We start from the raw sequence: 17230 nt of genomic DNA on the forward strand, positions 1-17230 counted from the left end.
CTGCAGCTCGCTAAGTCTGTGCAACCTTGTGTAGCGGTTGGTGTTAGTGTTTCGTTTTGAGAGGGTCGTTCCCCCTGAAAAACACGTTTTGGCATGAAACGGTTACGTTTTGCGCGTTTGTGGTGCCCCCTATGGGTCGAAGTGGAAATGCTTTTGGGTATATGTTCAGTATAGCGCCCCCCACTTGTGGTTAAAATTTGGTGTTGACTGGATGTTTCGTTTGTGATTTATGGCTACTTCTTACAAAACGGGCTCCTCCCGCTAACTTTGGAACCCTGTTACGGAAGAACGGTATGGACTATCAAAATATCGTTTAAATATGTTTATGGCATGAGTCCATAGATCGTGTGTATTGATTTTTGTGACATTTGGAGAAAATATGTAGGAAAAGGAGTAAAAAGCGTTTTGAAGAAAATTCAAAATGGCGGAAAATCTATCCTGACACAAATGGGCGTGGCCTATATGAGGAGATGCGTCATGACCCAAGGAATCCAGGGAAAAAGGAATTTTAATTTTCCGACCCACGGTTCAAGAGTTACAGGCCGAAAAGTAAAGTGGACTGTTATAGCGCCACCATGAGGCCAACTGACGAAAATATTTTTTATTTAATCCTTGATATCATTATAAATCTCCTCTCCAAGTTTTGAAACTGTAGCCCCTATGGTTTGCGAGAAAGAAAATATTGAATGTGAGTTTTTGCGATTCCCATTATAAGTCAATGGGTAAAATTAATTCACTAATAAATTAATATCAATTAAACGATACAACTTTTCTCTTAGAAAAGTAATAGCAACCTATTCCCGGCCGAGCCGCACGTTTTGATGTATATATTGCGGCAGTGGCGTAAATTGTGCGGCAGTTATTACGAGCAGAAATTTGCAAGAACATTACTGACTTACTGACTTACTTAAGTATGGCGGATTACAATAAGTGTTTTGCCATTGCATGGCAGGCACACTTAATAAAAAGTATTATTAAAATAACAAGGTGTCCCCTCATCAAAGATCTCTAAATAGAAGGAATCCACTCCAGCAGGAACGCTACATTATAATGTTTAATATTAATAATAATGTTTACTAGAAAAGAAAATTTCTCAGAAATTTTAAGTGCGCCTGCAGCTCGCTAAGTCTGTGCAACCTTGTGTAGCGGTTGGTGTTAGTGTTTCGTTTTGAGAGGGTCGTTCCCCCTGAAAAACACGTCTTGGCATGAAACGGTTACGTTTTGCGCGTTTGTGGTGCCCCCTATGGGTCGAAGTGGAAATGCTTTTGGGTATATGTTCAGTATAGCGCCCCCCACTTGTGGTTAAAATTTGGTGTTGACTGGATGTTTCGTTTGTGATTTATGGCTACTTCTTACAAAACGGGCTCCTCCCGCTAACTTTGGAACCCTGTTACGGAAGAACGGTATGGACTATCAAAATATCGTTTAAATATGTTTATCGCATGAGTCCATAGATCGTGTGTATCGATTTTTGTGACATTTGGAGAAAATATGTAGGAAAAGGAGCAAAAACTGTGTTTTGAAGAAAATTCAAAATGGCGGAAAATCTATCCTGACGCAAATGGGCGTGGCCTATATGAGGAGATGCGTCATGACCCAAGGAATCCAGGGAAAAAGGAATTTTAATTTTCCGACCCACGGTTCAAGAGTTACAGGCCGAAAGGTAAAGTGGACTGTTATAGCGCCACCATGAGGCCAACTGACGAAATTATTTTTTATTTAATCCTTGATATCATTATAAATCTCCTCTCCAAGTTTTGAAACTGTAGCCCCTATGGTTTGCGAGAAAAAAAATATTGAATGTGAGTTTTTGCGATTCCCATTATAAGTCAATGGGTAAAATTAATTCACTAATAAATTAATATCAATTAAACGATACAACTTTTCTCTTAGAAAAGTAATAGCACCCCATTCTCGGCCGAGCCGCACGTTTTGATGTATATATTGCGGCGGTGGCGGAAATCGTGCGGCAGTTATTACGTGCCGAAATTTTGTGAAGTGATTATTATTATTATACTAGAAAAGAAAATTTCTAAGAAATTTTAAGTGTGCCTGCAGCTCGCTAAGTCTGTGCAACCTTGTGTAGCGGTTGGTGTTAGCATTAGCGTTACATTTTTTAACATTAGCATTTTTTGCATAAGCTTTAACATTATGGTTCTTCATATGACACCACCCACATGTCTGTACGACAAACAGATCACGAGATAAAGGGTCACTTCCTGTTTGGTGAGGGGCACTTCCTGTTTGGCGAAATAGGCCCCAATTAACACTTGGGGAGCCAAACGCGTTCAGGGACGAGTTATGGCCACTAGATGTCACCCTGCCACAGGAAGTTATATCGTCGAGGGACGAGTCAACAAATAGTTAACTTTTCGAGACCGCAGCTTCCCTTTGCATGCCCTGAATCCATTACGTCACCCAGCCAGGGCAGGAAGCCCCCTGTCTCTCCCCACACGGAAGGATTTTACATGGCTTTAGATTCTACTTTGAAACATAAGAACGGCTTTATCTGAGAATGAGGTAAAAACAGCCCCATGGAGGCAGAGAGCTGATTGTTTTCACGGCGACACTTTACCGCGAATTTACCGCGATTTTTTTACCGCGAGTTTCGCGAGCGTTTGTAAACAAATGGAGTACCTCCTCAATCTTCTCTGGACACGCACGTGCACACGCACGAAGCTTGCGGGGCTCATCAAAACATAACGTAAGTCAATGGTGGCACCAGCAACAGCTATAAATGTTATAAACCTTGGCCGCCCATGTGTTAAGGTTAATGACTCTTAATCAAGTCATTTGATGACACCCACGCGTCTGTACGACAAACAATTCATGAGATATAGGGTGACTTCCTGTTTGGTGAGGGGCACTTCCTGTTTGGCAAAATAGGCCCCAATTAAGGTTAAGGACTCTTAATCAAGTCATTTCACACCACCCGCGCGTCTGCACGACAAACGGTTCACGAGATAAAGGGTCACTTCCTGTTTGGTAAGGGGCACTTCCTGTTTGGCGAAATAGGCCCTAATTAAGGTTAAGGACTCTTATTCTTGTCATTTGACGCAACCCGCGCATCTGTACGACAAATGGTTCACGAGATCAAGGGTCACTTCCTGTTTGGTGAGGGGCACTTCCTGTTTGGCGAAATAGGCCCCAATTAAGGTCATGGACGATTAATGAATTAAAGCTGCAAGCAGCGATGACCGGGCCCTCGCAGCTCTACCCACGTCACAAGGCCAGCAGCCAATCAGAAACCAAACAGGAAGTCAGCCATTTCGACTAATTAGTGGCGTTTTGGCACATTTTTGGCCGTTATCACGGGTCGCACTTTAACGACAGTTTTTTGAGAAAGAATTGTTTTGTGAGAAAAAAAAAGTTTTTTGAGAAAAAAAGTTTTTTGAGAAAAAAAAAATTTTGAGAGAAAAAAAAAATTTTTGAGAAAAAAAAATTTTTTGAGAAAAAAAACTTTTGAGAAAAAAAAAATTTTTTTGAGAAAAAAAAATTGAGAAAAAAATTTTTTGAGAAAAAAATTTTTTTAGAAAAAAAAAATTGAGAAAAAAACATTTTTGAGAAAAAAACATTTTGAGAAAAAAAACATTTTTGAGAAAAAAAAAAATTTATGACACCAGCCGCGAGTCTGTACGACAAACGGTTCATGAGTTATAGAGGCACTTCCTGTTTGGCAAAGGGCACTTCCTGTTATAGAGGGGGCGGGGCTTAATCAATTACAGCTCATCCCTATTGGTCGGAAAAAGACCAAAGTTGTGTGTGCATTTTAAAGTTTAAATCACGTTGCTAGGCAAAAGTATGGTAGAGTTATGTGGCGCCAAAGTTTCAGGTTTTTTTTCCGAGTCCCCCATTCAAAGTCAATGAGGGTTTTTTTCGCTTAGTTTTTTACGAATTACGTTGCCATGGTAACGTGGATCGGAAAGAAAAGTAATAGCACACCATTCCCGGCCGAGCCGCACATTTTGATATATATATTGCGGCAGTGGCGTAAATCGTGCGGCAGTTACTACGTGAGTGAACAAAACAGAACATAACATACACCAACACAACACACAGCCACAAAAGTACACATTTCGCACATATATAATCATTACGTTATAGATCTATTATAGTGATGAATGAGCAAAACATGAAGATTAGTTAACCCATTTAGGCCTAAACACATTATGACGCAATATTTTATGCTTTAAAGGAGTAGTTCCCCCCCAAAATGATTTTTTTCTATTGATTACTCATGCCATGGAGAGTAGAGTTCAATATATTTTTTGGTTTTTGTCACATTCCTAAGACAAAAATTTGATTTGAGTAAATTTACCCCCATTGATTCCGGATGGTGACCCGTTTCGAAACGGGTCACCATCCGAAATGAATGGGGGTACATTTATTGTTATCACATTTTTGTCTTAGGAATGTGACAAAAACCAAAAAATATATTGAACTCTACTCTCCATGGCATGAGTAATCAATAGAAAAAAATCATTTTGGGGGTGAACTACTCCTTTAAATATAAAAAAATAGCAGATATACAAGCTCACAGTGCGGCACCGAGTGCCGCGCTGCGAGCTTGTAGATCTGCTATTTTTGAAAAATCGTGAAAATTAGAATTTTGACCCGATTCTATAAGTGTCTTTTGAATCCTAAGATTTTTGGAAAAAACCTATGTTTCTATGTCAGCAATCTGGCCAGCCATCGTCAAAGAAAAGGTCCTTTTCACTTAACTGGAGCTCAGTTGGTCTGTTCTTGAGAGACTACTATGTCAGTGGTGCTCAAACCTTTTCATGTCAAGGACCCCCAAAATGATATTTATTTGGCCACGGAACCCCATTTCAAAATATCTAGTTCCAGGGACCACCCAGAAGCAAAATTCGAGTTACAAACGTTCGCTTTGAAAATACATTATATTCAAAGATTTGCACACATTTTCACGACTTTTTCCAAAAATAACGTAAGTCAATGGTGGCACCAGCAACAGCTATAAATGTTATAAACCTTGGCCGCCCATGTGTTAAGGTTAATGACTCTTAATCAAGTCATTTGATGACACCCACGCGTCTGTACGACAAACAATTCATGAGATATAGGGTGACTTCCTGTTTGGTGAGGGGCACTTCCTGTTTGGCAAAATAGGCCCCAATTAAGGTTAAGGACTCTTAATCAAGTCATTTCACACCACCCGCGCGTCTGCACGACAAACGGTTCACGAGATAAAGGGTCACTTCCTGTTTGGTAAGGGGCACTTCCTGTTTGGCGAAATAGGCCCTAATTAAGGTTAAGGACTCTTATTCTTGTCATTTGACGCAACCCGCGCATCTGTACGACAAATGGTTCACGAGATCAAGGGTCACTTCCTGTTTGGTGAGGGGCACTTCCTGTTTGGCGAAATAGGCCCCAATTAAGGTCATGGACGATTAATGAATTAAAGCTGCAAGCAGCGATGACCGGGCCCTCGCAGCTCTACCCACGTCACAAGGCCAGCAGCCAATCAGAAACCAAACAGGAAGTCAGCCATTTCGACTAATTAGTGGCGTTTTGGCACATTTTTGGCCGTTATCACGGGTCGCACTTTAACGACAGTTTTTTGAGAAAGAATTGTTTTGTGAGAAAAAAAAAGTTTTTTGAGAAAAAAAGTTTTTTGAGAAAAAAAAAATTTTGAGAGAAAAAAAAAATTTTTGAGAAAAAAAACATTTTTGAGAAAAAAAACTTTTGAGAAAAAAAAATTTTTTTTGAGAAAAAAAAATTGAGAAAAAATTTTTTTGAGAAAAAAATTTTTTTAGAAAAAAAAAATTGAGAAAAAAACATTTTTGAGAAAAAAACATTTTGAGAAAAAAAACATTTTTGAGAAAAAAAAAAATTTATGACACCAGCCGCGAGTCTGTACGACAAACGGTTCATGAGTTATAGAGGCACTTCCTGTTTGGCAAAGGGCACTTCCTGTTATAGAGGGGGCGGGGCTTAATCAATTACAGCTCATCCCTATTGGTCGGAAAAAGACCAAAGTTGTGTGTGCATTTTAAAGTTTAAATCACGTTGCTAGGCAAAAGTATGGTAGAGTTATGTGGCGCCAAAGTTTCAGGTTTTTTTTCCGAGTCCCCCATTCAAAGTCAATGAGGGTTTTTTTCGCTTAGTTTTTTACGAATTACGTTGCCATGGTAACGTGGATCGGAAAGAAAAGTAATAGCACACCATTCCCGGCCGAGCTGCACATTTTGATATATATATTGCGGCAGTGGCGTAAATCGTGCGGCAGTTACTACGTGCCGAAATTTCCCCCATTCTAAGTCAATGGGGTTTTTGGGCGTCGTTTTTTGCGAATTACGTCGCAATGGTAACGCGGATCGGAAAGAAAAGTAATAGCACCCCATTCCCGACCGAGACGCACGTTTTGATGTATATATTGCGGCGGTGGCGTGAATTGTGCGGCAGTTATTACGTGCCGAAATTTGTGGCACCGTCATTATTATTATTATTATTAAGTATGGCGGATTACAATAAGTGTTTTGCCATTGCATTGCATGGCAGGCACACTTAATAAGTATGGCGGATTACAATAAGTGTTTTGCCATTGCATGGCAGGCACACTTAATAAAATGCCTAGCGATGATGTCACTGGTAGACAGGATTCTGAAGTGTCTGTATTTTAATTTAGAATAATTTTTTTCTTCAAAATCTTCAACAATGTGATAAGGTGTCTGACCTTTGACCTTTTGTCAAACAATCCAACATAATAATACACAACACTTTCACAGTTCACTTTTTTTCAAGCTGCCGACAGACAGTCCACAAAACAGAACAAAACAAAACAGACAATGACTAGACTTACTAAGTAAACAAAAAACAAACCAGAAACTGACAAACCAAGGAGAAAAAAAGAAAGAAAAAAGAACTAGAAAAGAAAATTTCTAAGAAATTTTAAGTGTGCCTGCAGCTCGCTAAGTCTGTGCAACCTTGTGTAGCGGTTGGTGTTAGCATTAGCGTTATTAACATTAGCATTTTTTGCATAAGCTTTAACATTATTGTTCTTCATATGACACCACCCACATGTCTGTACGACAAACGGTTCACGAGAAAACGGGTCACTTCCTGTTTGGTGAGGGGCACTTCCTGTTTGGCGAACTAGGCCCCTATTAAGGTTAAGGACTCGTAATCAAGTCATTTGACGCAACCCGCGCGTCTGTACGACAAACGGTTCACGAGATCAAGGGTCACTTCCTGTTTGGTGAGAGGCACTTCCTGTTTGGCGAAATAGGCCCCAATTAAGGTTAAGGACTCTTAATCAAGTCATTTGATGCCATCCACGCGTCTGTACGACAAACGGTTCACGAGGTAAAGGGTCACTTCCTGTTTGGTGAGGGGCACTTCCTGTTTGGCGAAATAGGCCCCAATTAAGGTTAAGGACTCTTAATCAAGTCATTTGATGCCATCCACGCGTCTGTACGACAAACGGTTCACGAGGTAAAGGGTCACTTCCTGTTTGGTGAGGGGCACTTCCTGTTTGGCGAAATAGGCCCCAATTAAGGTCAAGGACTCTTAATCAAGTCATATGACGCAATATGCGCGTCTGTACGACAAACGGTTCATGAGATGTAGAGGCACTTCCTGTTTGGCGAAGGGCACTTCCTGTTACAGAGGGGGCGGGGCTTAATCAATTACAGCTCATCCCTATTGGCCATCTAAGTACACACAGCAAGTTTCGAGACGGTACCATGCTGCAAACTGGAGATAAAGCTGTTTAAAGCTAAGCCAATAGGAAGATAGGGGCGTGGCTTAAGAGGGGCGGGGCTTAAGTAATAAGTCCCTATTGGCCGTTTAAGTCCAGACACCAAGTTTCAAGACGGTACCATGCTGTGAACTGGAGTAGTGGCTGTTTAAAAGCCAGCCAATAGGAATACAGAGGGGGCGGGGCTTAATCAATTACAGCTCATCCCTATTGGCCGGAAAAAGACCAAAGTTGTGTGTGCATTTTAAAGTTTAAATCACGTTGCTAGGCAAAAGTATGGCAGAGTTATGTGGCGCCAAAGTTTCTGGGTTTTTTTCGGAGTCCCCCATTCTAAGTCAATGGGGTTTTTGGGCGTCGTTTTTTGCGAATTACATCGCAATCGTATCGCGGATCGGAAAGAAAAGTAATAGCACACCATTCCCGGCCGAGCCGCACATTTTGATGTATATATTGCGGGGGTGGCGTAAATCTTGCGTCAGTTATTACGTGCCGAAATTTCCCCCATTCTAAGTCAATGGGGTTTTTGGGCGTCGTTTTTTGCGAATTACGTCGCCATGGTAACGCGGATCGGAAAGAAAAGTAATAGCACCCCATTCCCGGCCGAGCCGCACGTTTTGATGTATATATTGCGGGGGTGGTGTAAATCGTGCGGCAGTTATTACGCGCCGAAATTTGCCAGAACATGACTGACTTAAGTATGGCGGATTACAATAAGTGTTTTGCTATTGCATAGCAGGCACACTTAACAAGCACTAAAACTCAATGCATACCAGCTCAACTATACAGTATTTATGGGTATATATTGAAATTCTTTATTTAGGAATAATAACCCCTTGAGATGAACCATCTCATTTTCAAGGAGCTCCGCTATTTACACTTTTTTCACATTTAGACAAGAAGTGTACAGACAATTCGATCAACAAACAAATCAGACAAAACAAACAGAACAGTAAACAAAACAAAACAGAACATAACATACACCAACACAACACACAGCCACAAAAGTACACATTTCGCACATATATAATCATTACGTTATAGATCTATTATAGTGATGAATGAGCAAAACATGAAGATTAGTTAACCCATTTAGGCCTAAACACATTATGACGCAATATTTTATGCTTTAAAGGAGTAGTTCCCCCCCAAAATGATTTTTTTCTATTGATTACTCATGCCATGGAGAGTAGAGTTCAATATATTTTTTGGTTTTTGTCACATTCCTAAGACAAAAATTTGATTTGAGTAAATTTACCCCCATTGATTCCGGATGGTGACCCGTTTCGAAACGGGTCACCATCCGAAATGAATGGGGGTACATTTATTGTTATCACATTTTTGTCTTAGGAATGTGACAAAAACCAAAAAATATATTGAACTCTACTCTCCATGGCATGAGTAATCAATAGAAAAAAATCATTTTGGGGGTGAACTACTCCTTTAAATATAAAAAAATAGCAGATATACAAGCTCACAGTGCGGCACCGAGTGCCGCGCTGCGAGCTTGTAGATCTGCTATTTTTGAAAAATCGTGAAAATTAGAATTTTGACCCGATTCTATAAGTGTCTTTTGAATCCTAAGATTTTTGGAAAAAACCTATGTTTCTATGTCAGCAATCTGGCCAGCCATCGTCAAAGAAAAGGTCCTTTTCACTTAACTGGAGCTCAGTTGGTCTGTTCTTGAGAGACTACTATGTCAGTGGTGCTCAAACCTTTTCATGTCAAGGACCCCCAAAATGATATTTATTTGGCCACGGAACCCCATTTCAAAATATCTAGTTCCAGGGACCACCCAGAAGCAAAATTCGAGTTACAAACGTTCGCTTTGAAAATACATTATATTCAAAGATTTGCACACATTTTCACGACTTTTTCCAAAAATAGCAGATATGCAAGCTCACAGCGCGGCACTCGGTGCCGCGCTGTGAGCTTGTATATCTGCTATTTTTCACTGGTTAAAGCATTCAATAATTCTAGGCCTAAATGGGTTTTAAAACATGAACAGGTGGTCTCAAAGTGAGAGGACGTATTGATGCAACATAATCCATATGAGGTTACCAAACCTGCCAAAAGTCCTGCTGTTTGTTTTTAATACACCTCTGACCTCTGACCTTGTGTCTCCAGGGGTCGTCAGGTGTTCGATCCTCCCAGGTTCATGTCCGTCTCTCAGGCCGCCCAGCAGCTGCTGTCAATCATCAGCAACCGGAGGGAGAAGGGGGAGGAGCTAGGTGAGTGAGTGACAGCTGTCAGTCACGCCCACCACCATGACAATTACATGATTAATTATTCCCCCAATTAATTATTATTTAGAGATTTGTTGATCCATTATTTTCAATGACTAATAAATAGTTTTAATTTATTTAATGATGTAATTAATGATATTAATGATCTCCTCGTTAAGCGCTCAACGAGCAGACGGTGTGTGTGGATGGGTTAATTAATATATTAATTAATGAATATTAATTATCTCGTTAAGCGCTCAACGAGCAGACGGTGTGTGTGGATGGGTTAATTAATATATTAATTAATGATATTAATGATCTCCTCGTTAAGCGCTCAACGAGCAGACGGTGGTTGTGGGCGTGGCCAGGGTCGGCGCCGACGACCAGCACATCGCCACGGCAACGCTGCAGCAGCTGGCGTCATGTGACCTGGGCGAGCCGCTCCATTCGCTGGTCATCACCGGGAAGCTCCACCCCCTGGAGGTGGACATGCTCCGCCTCTCCGCCCTCCCCGACGCTCTGATTGGCCTGAAGATGACGGACAGCTCCACCTACACCTCATAGCCACGCCTCCTCCCTGCCCTGGGATTGGCTGACGGGCAGGCAGCCGGCCAATCACCACGTGTTGTTGTAAACGACTTATTAGAAATATAAAATATGTGTATTTAAAGATTTGCACAAATGATTCATGATTCTTTTTTCAAATATAGCGGATCTACAAGATGCTGTGAGCTTTTAGATCTGCTATTTTTGATTGGCCAAGAGCATAACATACAGTAATGGTTAAAAGTGTTCTGAATGGGTTAACCCATTTAGTTAACCCATTGAATGGGTTAACCCATTTAGACCTAGAATTAGTTAATGATTTAACTATTGAAAAATAGCAGATATACAAGCTTGTACGAGCTTGTAGATCAGCTATTTTTGAAAAATCGTGATTAGTTTTGTACAAGTCTTTGAATATATCTTTTTTTAAAAGCGAACATTTGGTAACTCAAATATTTGCTTCTGGGGGGGGGGGGGGGGGGGGGGGGGGGGGGGGGTCCCTGGAACAACATGTTTTCAGATGGGGGTCCCTGGAACCACATATTTAGAGATGGGGGTCCCTGGAACAACATGTTTAGATATGGGGGTCCCTGGAACAACATATTTAGAGAAGGGGGTCCGCGGCCAAATGCATGTCATTTTGAGAAGAAAGTTTGAGAACCAGTGGTTTTAGGCCACATTCTCATAATATAATTCGGTTTAGTCGTGCGAATGGGAGGGGTGAAGTTGCCACATTCTTGCATATTTAATTGATACGTTTGCGCTCACACACATTGTCATCCGAAACAATTGGAATCGCTGAGTCCACGTCTGTCCACGGGACATGTATCCAAGCTGCATAATGCCTTCTCCATCTCCCTGTGTTTAATAATTCTTCAAGTTCAACTCACGATGTAACCGCAGGACCCCCGCAAATATTTATCTGCTGTTGACGGTCGTACGGGCGATCAAAAAATAAAACCATGCGGCGGCGGGAGGGACTCGCAAAATCTACCAGCAATAAACCAGACAGCAAATAGGCCTACTTTTTTAGCAAGATATGAATATCTACGAAGAGGACAACGTCAACGTGTCTCTCTCTCTCTCTCTCTCTCTCTCTCTCTCTCTCTCGTCTTGCCCTCCGCTGGCTCCTTCTCTGCGCTCCGCGGCGTGCGTAAAGCGTCTCCATTTGGACATGATTGCACAGAGAACAAGAGCGCGAGCGAGGGCGAGAGACCCACACATCGGCCTATATTATATTATATGATATAATACAAGTGACTCCAGTGGCACTTTCCTTTCATCTAACTGTGAGCAACTCCTCACAAATAATACACTATGTGCGATCGAGGGAGCGGTGATCAGAAATGATATCAATGAGGGGAGGAGGCGGCCAGAATGGTCAGAAATCTAATGAGAGCAGACGGTCTGGAGGGGGATTTAACCTTTTATAAATAACTATGGATTTAACCCACACATGGCTCTATATATTGCCTGTATTTGAGACGGATGGATTCACACCAACAGGGAAGCGTTTGAGGTAGCGCATCGAAACCACCGTTTTTTTGTGGATTTGCATTCGTTTCTTTTATTCGAAAAAGAATACGGATGCGTCTTCACACATGCCCAACCGTTGTGTATTTTCCAACAATACGTTATAGGATTCGTTTTAATCGTCATAAAACGTGCCTGTGTGAATGTCGCCTATGAAGCAGGGTTTTAGAAGGCCTCTAACCCTAACCCTCCCCCTGTTTCATCAAGATTTACTGTAGCATTATCTGCGGGACTCTTCCGGTTAACAGCAGACATACAAGCTCACGTCACGTCGCAGATGCAACCGCTGTGAGCTTGTAGATCACACTCGGCTGCAACGCCGGAAATGCCGCTCGCCTTCTGCGCAATGCATGATGGGATGTTGGAAAGTTGTGGATGGAATCGGGTCAAAAATATTCAAAGACTTGAAACACAAAATGTTCACGATTTTTCCAAAAATAGCAGATCTACAAGCTCGCAGCGCGGCACTCGGTGCCGCACTGTGAGCTTGTATATCTGCTATTTTTCAATATTTAAAGCATAACATTATGGTTAGAGTGGTTCAAATCAGAGTGACAGCTGTGCGTTCAGATCTAAATGTCTGAAAGCTACTCTGACTTCAGAAGGTTGACATTTATGCAGTGTTGGGGAAGTTACTTTGAAAGCGTAACTTGTACAGTTACAAGTAACTCACCATGGCAGTAACTTGATCAAGTTAAAGTTATACCCCTGGAGAAATGTAACTTATAAAGTTTCAAGTTACATAGAAAAAGTAACTGAGTTACTTTTTTTTTTCAGTGTTAAATTGAGAATGTACATTTGGTGTACATGAAACAAAATATAATATCCTACAAAAAAAGTCACAGCAGAAATATGCCTCTCAACTGAGTTTTATGTTTAATTTCAAAAAGGTTGACATTTTCTTTAGTAAACATCTGTGTTCCTAAAATAAAGTTAAACAAATAAGAAAAGTATGATCTGTTGAGCATACTGTACGTTATGACATCTTCAATTTGATCACATTTCAATTGTATAACTAACTTAACTGTAAAAAAAAAATAGAATAGTTGCTACACCTTTACTATACATGATTACATGACATTTGATTGTCAATCTACAAACAAACAAAACGTAAATGTTAAACTATAACTTTGCTTGTAACTTCCTTTAACTTGTAACTTGAGCCTAAAATGACCCAAAAAGTATCTCAGTTACTTGACGAGTTACAGAAATATGAATGTAACTCAGTTACCAGCAAGTTACAGCAAAATGTAACTGAGTTACGTAATTCAGTTACATTAACACTGCATTTATGATATAAACTCAGAACAAAAATAAAGGAAACATATTAATAATTAATTATATCTCCCCTTTAATAATACCAAATGGTATTGTGTTTTATATCATTTTTATCGTTGATTTGTCACCTTTACAACGAGGTACAGCTTGTAAGGATCTGGCATTCGTGGAATGAGCAACACAGCCAAACGTGTGGGTAGCGCCTCTCTAAAAATGGTCAAAATGGCCTGGCAGGCCTGCAATACTGTTCTTTTGGTGTTCACCTTTGTTGCTTGGTGCATTGAATGATTGCACTCTCCCACAGTAATAGGAAAATAAAAAACAACACATATTGGCCATTTTTACACTTTGTTAATGTTAGGCTCAGTGTCAGGGAAGCCCAAAACGAGAGTAAATGCCAGCAGAACAGCATTGCAAGCCATTTTGGCAAAATTGTGGTCGGCGCTACCCACATGTTTGGCTGTGTTGTTCAGTCCACGAATGCCTGGTCCTTACAAGCTGTACCTCGTAAAGGTGACAAATCAACAATAAAGATTATATAAAATACAATTTGGTGGTATTATTAAAGGGGAGATGTAATGGACCGAAGTTTCCTTTCTTTTTGTGCTGCATTTTAGTTTTGATTGGTCTCCTGTAATATTGTAATATTTTGAGATATGGATCTTTGAGCTGTATGGTAACCCTGTGTTACCATACACCTGACCACCAACATGTAACACCCTGTATGGTAACCCTGTATGCCATAACAATAACCCTGTATGGTAACCCTGTATGCCATAGGGTATGGTTAGAGTAAGTAACTAAACCCTAACCCTGTATGGTAACCCTGTATGGTAACCCTGTATGCCATAGGGTATGGTTAGAGTAAGTAACTAAACCCTAACCCTGTATGGTAACCCTGTATGCCATAACAATAACCCTGTATGGTAACCCTGTATGGTAACCCCTAACCCTGTATGCCATAACAATCGAAAAATAAAATAACAAAAAAAGGCTTTCATTGTTTCTCTTCATGCACAATGTAATCTTCTAGAATATGAAAGTTAAAATCAGAGTGAAATGGCTTTTATTTTGAAGTATCAGCTTGTGTTTTTTCTGAACCAATTGATTGATTATTTTATTAGACAGAAATGGAGAACAGTACAAGTATAGTCAATACAATATAAATGTAGTACAGTACAAGTACAGTTAAACACCCTGCCTAAAAGGAACATCCCAAATAAGACCTTTTACGGTCTTTTTTATGTTGGAAGCCCTTGTTATTTAATTCATGGACATTATAAATAGCAAGCAAAGAAAACATTCAATAACATCACAGTTATAAAAACACTATGTACAGGATAGGGGAAACAAGGGGGTGGGGCTAAGTTAAGAGAGGAGGGGGGGGGGGGAGGTGGTGCTCACTTCTGGCCTGCCTGCGTCTCAAGTCCTTAAAGGGGAAGACCACCCATTTTCAATATTGAAATATGTCATTAATATACCTTAGAGGAGTTGTGTGGAAATAGAACTGGAGGATTGATTTTGGGGTTTGTATTGTAAAGTACAATGTGTGATGTCATCAAGTTGTAATACAACATCTACAACACAAGGCGTTGTGAGCTTGTAGATCTGCTTTTTTTGGCTAAAGTTCTCAGAATATGGACACTAGTGTTCATGTGGTTAATATAGAAAGAAAAAAAGTTTCAATCACTCAAAGATTTGGAGGACCCCCTGTAGTAACTCTAAGGACCCCCTAGGGGTCCCGGACCTCCTGTTGAAGACCCATGGAGTAAACGATAAAGAGAGGCATGAGAGACACGCACAACTAATGGACTTTAATAATCATTAATGGTTTAGGGTTCATCAACGGTTCATTAATGGTTTCTCACCAGGATTTGAACCTCTAACCTTCTGCCTCTCAGGAAGGTTTTCAGTCCAGTGATTCACTGAGGTTTCAATATGTTAGCTGATAATAAGATAAAACATAGTCTGTTTCTATTGTGGTTCCTAAACATTCAAACATCAAGACAAGCAACAACAAACCATAGACAAACATGCTGTTAAAGGGCTTCTCTTTTCTTTATAATGTTGTTTGTTGTTCGTTTGATAAGACAAAACACAGTGCCAGTTCAAGAGGCAAGTCGTTTAGTTCAATGACTGAGGATACAGAGCTGTTATACTGGAGGCTGTGGGTTCAAATCCCACTGAAGACTTTACTTTAATGACTGATGTCCAGCAGATTAACTTCAAAAGCAGCACAGAAAGCATTGTAAGGCGACCTCACCGTGCTGGACTGGTAATGCAGTCTGTGACTAACTGTGGCTAACACTACATTATATACTATTATCCTACTAGCACCAAACGTGTAAAATACTACAGTCAAGTAAAGTATCAATAGGCCTACTGCAATATAGAAACACTCTGTTACAAGTAAAAATGCAGAATTAAAAATGTACTTGAGTAAAAGTACAACATTATTGGAATAATTAATATCAAAACTAATGTTTGACAATAGAGGATCTACAATCTGAGAAAAAAGAAAATACTCTGGTATAAGTAGCTCAAAATTGTACTTAAAGGGATATTTCACTTTCAAAAAAACGTTTGGTAATGTTATCATCTAATCAGGCTTTTATGAATACCCTGAACAGTTTTTAATTAGCTTGATTGAATATTTAGATATTTGATGTAAATGTTACCAGGCCCTCCAGGCCCAGGGCCTCTCCCCACACACACCCATTGTAACTTCAAACTTCATTTAAACCATGATAGATTCATTAAAGACACCCATTATTTTTTCTGGTGACTCATAATACCCTCCTAATATGTGAGCAGGCCGTGTTTTTCCGATAACTGTTTTCATTTATTTTTAATAATTATTTTTTGTATTTAATTTTTTCCATTTTCCCAAATAATTATTAAAAAAATAATGTGTGTTTTTAATGAATCTATCATGGTTAAAATGAAGTTTGAAGTTACAATGGGTGTGTATGTGGAGAGAAGCCCTACCACTGCTCCCTGTTGAAAGTGGAATATCCCTTTAAGTAGCCTACATTGTGTTGATAGAACTGACTCAAAAGATATGTTATAAATGTATCTTTAGCCCCCACGAGCCCCTACCGTAATTACCCATTAATTGCCCAATCTGACCAAGTTTAAAAAACTGCACCTTTGCCACCTCAGAAAATTTGCGGACCAAAATGTGGTCGTCCGCTGCACATATATAGAGGCTACTACGGTAATGACTCTAGTTGGCGCACGCCTGCCTCTTCTCGGTCAAATCCCTGACAATTATTATATTTATTATAATTAATATAATTATAACTTGCACTATAATCTGGGAGGGAAGTCTGTTAATTTGCTGTTGAGTCATGACTTTATGTCTGTCTCTGTCAAATGATAATCAATCAGTGTGTGTGTGTGTGTGTGTGTGTGTGTGTGTGTGTGTGTGTGTGTGTGTGTGTGTGTGTGTGTGTGTGTGTGCGCGTGCGTGCGCGTGCGTGCGTGTCACAACACTTTATCATCCTCACATGAGGCTATAGTATGTCATCTTTTAGAGGTTTTGACACAATGTCATTTGGAGGTTTGACATAAGGCCAGAGTCTTTTGTCTTTTTTGGGGTCTTGAAGACAATCGGAAAAAAATGAATGAATTTCGTCTTGGCGAGCTATACAACATACTAAAAGATGGGTGCTTAAAACCTATTGCTTTCCGAGTTATCACACTTGGAACAATCTTAAGGTTAGATTTAGAATTAAGGAGAAAGTAGGGTTCCAGGGGTCGCAATGCAATGTGTCACACATCCACACATTCGTCTCAGCGAGCTATACAACATACTAAAATATAGGCACTATCGGAAAATGAAGACTTAAAGGAGCTGTAGTCAACTTTTTCATTATAGGGCCGACACTTTGTTTACATCCTAGTCTATAAACTAGAATGTAAACAAAGT

General features: G+C 40.1%; 2 protein-coding genes across 4 annotated transcripts in view; one reads left to right on the forward strand and one right to left on the reverse strand.

Annotated features, from left to right (window-relative positions):
* Nucleotides 1-10806, forward strand: part of dph5 (diphthamide biosynthesis 5) — a 35057-nt gene extending 24251 nt beyond the window's left edge. For 2 of the 3 annotated variants that reach the window (XM_080724988.1, XM_080724987.1), the window contains 2 exons: nucleotides 9845-9948; nucleotides 10274-10805. In XM_080724988.1, coding sequence (XP_080581114.1) covers nucleotides 9845-9948; nucleotides 10274-10506 — 337 coding nt within the window. In that variant the 3' untranslated portion in view covers nucleotides 10507-10805. Of the gene's footprint in view, nucleotides 1-9844; nucleotides 9949-10273 lie in introns of all 3 variants that reach the window. The other variant, XM_080724989.1, reaches the window with a different exon arrangement.
* A 2731-nt stretch (nucleotides 10807-13537) lies between these two features.
* tmem259 (transmembrane protein 259) overlaps nucleotides 13538-17230 on the reverse strand; it is a 354282-nt gene continuing 350589 nt past the window's right edge. The window contains exon 16 of the transcript XR_013962312.1: nucleotides 13538-13562. The gene's annotated coding sequence lies outside the window, so the exon portion shown is untranslated. The remainder of the gene's footprint in view (nucleotides 13563-17230) is intronic.

This window comes from Nannobrachium achirus (assembly GCF_963921795.1).
Source record: "Nannobrachium achirus genome assembly, chromosome: 1".
Lineage (NCBI taxonomy): Eukaryota > Metazoa > Chordata > Actinopteri > Myctophiformes > Myctophidae > Nannobrachium > Nannobrachium achirus.